The 6,503-nt window shown below is 32.9% G+C and overlaps 1 protein-coding gene across 1 annotated transcript in view; it reads left to right on the forward strand.

The window, feature by feature from the left end:
- The first annotated feature begins 1,053 nt into the window (after positions 1-1,053).
- Positions 1,054-6,503, forward strand: part of LOC109094158 (ethanolaminephosphotransferase 1-like) — an 11,370-nt gene continuing 5,920 nt past the window's right edge. The window contains exons 1-5 of the mRNA XM_042750323.1: positions 1,054-1,196; positions 3,651-3,719; positions 4,414-4,522; positions 5,247-5,321; positions 6,065-6,327. Coding sequence (XP_042606257.1) covers positions 1,140-1,196; positions 3,651-3,719; positions 4,414-4,522; positions 5,247-5,321; positions 6,065-6,327 — 573 coding nt within the window. The 5' untranslated portion in view covers positions 1,054-1,139. The remainder of the gene's footprint in view (positions 1,197-3,650; positions 3,720-4,413; positions 4,523-5,246; positions 5,322-6,064; positions 6,328-6,503) is intronic.

Here is a 6,503-nt window from a genome sequence, read left to right on the forward strand (position 1 = left end):
TTTAGTCTATATGGTGGAACACTGGTTAATGTTTTATGTAGACTAGTCCAGGGGTTTTTACTGAGTTCAGAGGATCCCCTGTGGCTGGGTGGTCCGTGTTATTTTGTTTGTTGTTTTGTTTAGATTTGTCTGGGTGTTTTTTATGAGTTTTTAGGGTAAAATGTTGTAAAAAGGTAAGTGTAAAAACAAATATATATATATATTTAGAATATTCATTTTACAGTTCAATTTGGGGGCTGTATTCAAGAAAATATAGACGCCCTTTTGCAGTTTTTTTTTCAACTGCTTACATTTTCAAAACTTTACACACAAATCCAAGAAATGCACACACAAAATGCCTCACATCTCTTTCAAAATGAAGCACTGCATTCAAAATATCAAAAACACATCTCAAAAGCAAACATTTGTATTACATTGCAAACACCTGTGCCAAAATACATTTTTAGATATATCATATACACTTATTCAAAACCTAAAGCTCTTCTGTCATTAGCTCCTATGTAAATTTCTTTCTTTCTTTCTTTCTTTCTTACTTTTTTTTAACTGTAGGCATTTGTGGTTGTGAATACAGTATTACACAGTAGTACATCAACCGTGTGTAGTTGTGTATATGTGCATTTATAGGCCTATTCTAAATCCATGATTGGTTGGTGTAAATTGAATTTAAATGAATTAGTGTGGCATTTTGATTGCTTGTGTTTGAAAAAGGAAATCAAGATATATCCTGCTAGATTTTTTGTATTTTGCATAGAGAATTGTGTGTTGTGTTTTGCATAATGTGTTTTATGAAACTGAAAACCGAGAATTTGTGTAGTCTATGGTTTTGCAGATTTGGTTTGTGGTCCTGGTGTTTGAGTGTCAGGTTTCAGAAGTTGTGTGACAAGTGAAGATTTTGTGTGTAAGCAATTGAATTTTTTTTATTATATATATATATATATATAGTTTGAGGTTTTGTGTGTGTATTTTGTGTTAGTTAGTTTAATTTTTTTTTTATTTATTTTTTCTGATTTTCCACATCGGCTTTTTTTTTTTTTTTTAGCACTTCATGCGTCACGCCACTGCGCCGCCGCCGCTCACGCGCAGCACTGCGGATACTGTACACCGACACGGAGGTGAATCTCGGTCCGTGCGCGGTCATCATGGCTCTCTACCACTATGTCACCCAAGAGCAACTCACAGGTTTTGATAAATATAAGGTGAGGCCGCTCTTATTCTGCAAAATGTGTCGGACTTTAGGGTGTCGGCTAGCCGTTAATGCTATCATGAATCATGAAGTCTGTCTGCCGGTGTGTACCGCTCTCTAGAAAGGACAACGGCGGCTTATTGTCAATTTTAAAGAGAAATAGTATATTTTCACTTTGAATTTGTGGGATGAAATGATACACAATTTTGTCATTAGTACACGTACATCCAACTCAAAGGTTTTAAGGGCATATTAGTGTTATTAACCGGTTAATTCACTGGCGCACCACAGTGACTTGAAACCGCCGGTGAAAGTAGATCTTCAGTTCTAAACATTGTTTTACCACCTAACACACAAACACGGTGTCCAGTTTTGTTGTAGTTGGTCTACATGCTTTATGCTGTCGGTTAGTTTATAAATTGGGTTGAACTGTATTTAATTGAATTGGGCTCCTGGTTCCGCCTCTTAACAAGGATCTATGGTTAGGACATAATTTGCATGTGAGTCACAAGCTCCCCACGCTTTCACTTTAATTGTTTGTTGTGTTCATTTAAAATTCAGGTGTTACTGTATTATAACAGTATAGTTTCATAGTCCTCTGATATAATGTACAGAAGAAGAAGCACCTAAAAGGATTGAGAGGCAAAGCTCTTTGTTTATTCAATTATTAACTCCTTTGCTTGCATAAACCGTATTTGTCTTGTTTATGATTATTATAACTTCTTACACTGTGGGCGTTTGTCTTGGACTATCTATCTATCTATCTATCTATCTATCTATCTATCTATCTATCTATCTATACATTTACTTAATCTATAATTGTTCATCAAGATGGAGTAGTTTTAAAATATTTTTTTTTAAGTGATGTTTTTATTCAGCAAGAATTTATAACGTTATAAAAGATTTCTATGTCAAATAAAGGCTGTTCTTTTGAACTATTGTTCATTAAACAAACCTGAAAAAATGTATCAAGGTTTTCACAAAAATATTAGGCAGCACAACTGTTTTCAACAATGATGATGATAATTATAAGAAATGTTTCTTGAGCACCAGATCAACATATTAGAATGATTTCTGAAGGATCATGTGACCCTGAAGACTAGAGTAATTATTGCTGAAAAATTTGCTTTACAATCACAGGAATAAAATACATTTGTAAATAATGCATTAAAATGGTACAAAGTTATTTTAAGTCAGAATATTATTTCCTAATATTACAGTGCCATTATGTGTGTTCAACAGGATTCAACAGAATGTGCTTATTTAATTTATTAATTGTATAAATTACTTGCTAAAAATGAACAAAAATGGTCCAAAATGAACAAAAAATTTCTGAATAATTATGTCTCAAACAACTAATAAGAGTATTATTGCTTTTTAGTAATTTTTCCATTTTTTTTATTTTGTTTCATAAAGCATATTATGTGATATTTATTAATTTATAATCTATGAAATAAACAATTCAATCTTTAATTTTACGCATCTCTGAAGAGGATCTTTTGGTTAAAAGGGTGTGGAACTAAAGGGGTCGAGAGATTGAATTCTTGGGTGTGACGCAGAGTTTTGTGTATTTCTGAGTTGTTATTTGACAGAGCTTGTGAATGAAAGTGTCTCTGACCCTGTGTGTCTTCTGGTGTAATGTCCTGTTGGCCTGATAAGGTGTATTTATTTACTGCCAGTGTTTTGGGCTGTTAGTTGTACAGGCTGCTGAGTTGGTATGTGCTAATCTTGCTCTGCATGTTTGCACATACTTATAGGGGTCATTGAACATATACATGCCACCTCATGACTACCGCAGTGTGTTTATTTTAGTCCTTTATCTAATCAGGGTTATCATATTTAGTTTTCATTTCAGCATTTTTTTGTATATTTAATTAATGGTTTTGTATGCATTATTTTCCTAATTTAATTGTTTTTATTTATTTTTATTTTTTAACAAACTGTGTTTTTACCTAAGCATATTGGACTGAATAAACGTGTACATTTTAGAAGGCATATTTTTAAGGGTTCAGGGGTTTTGGTTCAGGCCTTCCCAGATCCAGATGTTTTCAAGACTTCAATAGGCGCCCAATCCCTAAGTGTGAGCTCACACAGTGAACACATGCTGGGGAAGTGGTTGAAAAGTGATCTGCCTTCACCACTGAATCATACCACTTACTATTGTGTGCTGTAGTGAAGAGTTTCATATTTGATAGACATTATTACATTCTAACCATTTTAAACTGCCTCTAGGTTTGAACTTAAGAATTTATTTTCCAGTTGTACCTGCTACTTATGCAGAATCTAATTAGAGATTTATTGATGTTATGTAGTTGACATTTGAATAATCTTATCTGACGTTTGTTGACACGGTGCAGTGTTAGATGAGACGGCAGAAACACTCTGTTGTTACACTTTTTGACATTCACACTTCTGGAGTGTTAATGTGCTGTCTTACTCTGCATATCTTGTCATCTCTTTTTTACAGTACAGTGCGGTTGACTCCAATCCCCTCTCTATCTACATCATGCACCCCTTCTGGAACTCAGTAGTGAAGGTGAGAGTCACGGCTGTCGTTTTGAATGTCACCCAGAATACACAAGGGCATCCAGTCTCTCATATGAGATAAAAAAAAATAATAATAATAATAATAATTATTATAGATTAATATTTATTTGTATTATTTAAATGTACTATTTAAATAATGCATTTTATTTATTTATCAAAGTGGATGCATTAAAACTCAAGACTGTGAATATGACAAACAGCAGTATTTTAATAATTTTAATATTTTAAAATTGTATATTAACTATACAATTTTATCAAATTGTAGTATTTCTATTTACAATTTTTTAGTAATTGTTTTAACATTTAGTATAGCATTTTATTTATTTTTGTAATAAGAAATGTTTACGTTTAGTATAGCATTTTTAAATTTTTATTTATTCATATTATATATTAAAATATACTATTATTAAATTGTTTTTAATTGCATGTTATTTTGTGTTATAGATGCGTTCATGAAAAAAGATGCGTTCATGAAAATTTGTTACTTGTCTGTCAATCTTTATAAAAATATTTTGAATCCATGAATGTATTTTACATGAAAAGAATAACATTACGCTGTGTTTTACTTTCATTGAGTTGCATATATGCAACATTAATGAATGTTCCGTCTGGCTCTGATTACCCGCGAGAAAGATCTGACCATTTGCAGCTTGCTAATTTCTCTCTTTCTCGCTCTGTCTCAGATCTTGCCCACATGGCTTGCCCCAAACCTCATCACATTAACAGGGTTCATGTTCCTAGTACTCACCTTCAGCTTGCTGTCCTTTTATGACTTTGACTTTTATGCCTCAGGTGAGGTCAATAAACTGTGTGTGTATGACTGTTTTGGTTTTGATGCGCTAGTGAGAAGGTATTGTGGGTAATGCTCTCTTTCTCAAAGCTTAGAGACTTTAACACATTTGTTATGATTACAACAATAACCAATTAATGATTATGTGCAATGATAAGAAAAAGGATGTGTAAGTACATACTTTTTTTATATGACAAGGATCAAGGTCTCACTTCAAGCTTTTTATTATTTATATTATAAACTTCTGTTAATACACAGCCACACCTGTACACATAGCAGCTCACTCACACTGTACATTCAGTGTTGTGGAGTAAATAATTAAAACAAGTTCTGCTTTCAAAAAAAAAAGTGTTGATTAGATTATTTTAGGTAGTAATGAAGACAAAAAATTTTGAAGTCGTAGTGTTTTTCACTGATATGTTGCCTTGAAAAGTTCAATTCATTCGTCATAAATGAACTAAAAATGTATGTATTTGTATGGGTATATTTAATAGCAATTCATTTAGTTTAATGCTGCTGTTTACTATTTTTGGACTTATTTTAAGTGACATAAATGATCTCATTACATAATTTAGCGCATTATTTATGGTATGTATGTTTCATTTTTAATGTAATTTGTTGTGGAATTTATTGCATATTTTCAAGTTCAATGCTGTTATCCTAATTGAGATTATACCTACTTACAAATGGCATTGATTACTTTCTGGGTGTTGTTTTGTGGCACAGGGGAAGGCCATACGCATGTGCCAAGCTGGGTGTGGATAGTTGCTGGTTTGTTCAATTTTCTGGCCTATACCTTAGGTAAGTGTGTGGTTTCTTTTTTAAATAGTACTAATGTTAATTGACCAATCTTCTGTCAGCTAGTGGTCTTAATTTTCTGAATCATTTAGCAAAATCAGTTTATTCGTGTGTAAGTCACGTTTTTGCTAATAGAGTTAAAAGATTGTTCAAGTTGTTGTTCAGAACATTCACAATTCTCATTAACACCGCAAATACATGTATGATATTGAACACACTCCTTTATTTAAAAAGCTAAACATTAGCTAATTAAAATAATGGCATTTGATCTTAAAATGAACAAAATACTTATGGAGCTGTGCATTTCAGTAGTATTGTTTGATTAATTTTATCAGCAAATCAGACAATATTGGGTGTGTTAGGATTCATTTATACTAGAGCCTAATGCACAGATCTGATTTTGACACAAATCTTATTTTAGTCCCACTTGTGTACATTTATAAACCTACTGACGTGTATACTTTAATAACTCACTAGCCCTTTAACCAAGAAGGCCATTTGACTGTAATACAGCCACAGAAGACACATTTGCATATGAAAATATGAACACTCAGCAAATTTGCAGAGGCTTGCTTTTTAACACTGTAGTTTTTTAAGGGAAGAGCTGTGAACATTATGTCTAGGATCCAGAGAACCTCTGAAACATTATGTGAATGTGGTAGCAAGACTTGAAACATGTTTGTGTGAGAATGTGTGTATGCTTGCATATATGACTTTGAAATATATTTTGTCGTGTGTATATGCAGATGGTGTGGATGGCAAACAGGCTCGGAGAACAAACTCCAGCACTCCACTGGGTGAGCTGTTTGACCACGGCCTGGACAGCTGGGCATGTGTGTTCTTCGTCGCTACAGCGTATTCTGTCTTCGGACGCGGAGAGACAGGCGTCAGCGTGGTAACGCTGTATTATCTGTTATGGGTCGTCCTGTTTTCCTTCATACTGTCTCACTGGGAGAAGTACAACACTGGGATTTTGTTCCTGCCCTGGGGCTACGACATCAGTGAAGTGGTAATTAATTACCGAAAGATAAGCACATAAAAAGAATGTTTTTATAAACCATTAAAATATAACCATAAAATATATATATTATGCAATATTAATACTATATTAGTAATCTGTAATAATATAAAAAAATACTAAGGTATAAATAATTTTACTTGTAAAAATATTTATTTTAATATAAA

This window comes from Cyprinus carpio, chromosome B23 (assembly GCF_018340385.1).
Source record: "Cyprinus carpio isolate SPL01 chromosome B23, ASM1834038v1, whole genome shotgun sequence".
Classification (NCBI taxonomy): Eukaryota; Metazoa; Chordata; class Actinopteri; order Cypriniformes; family Cyprinidae; genus Cyprinus; species Cyprinus carpio.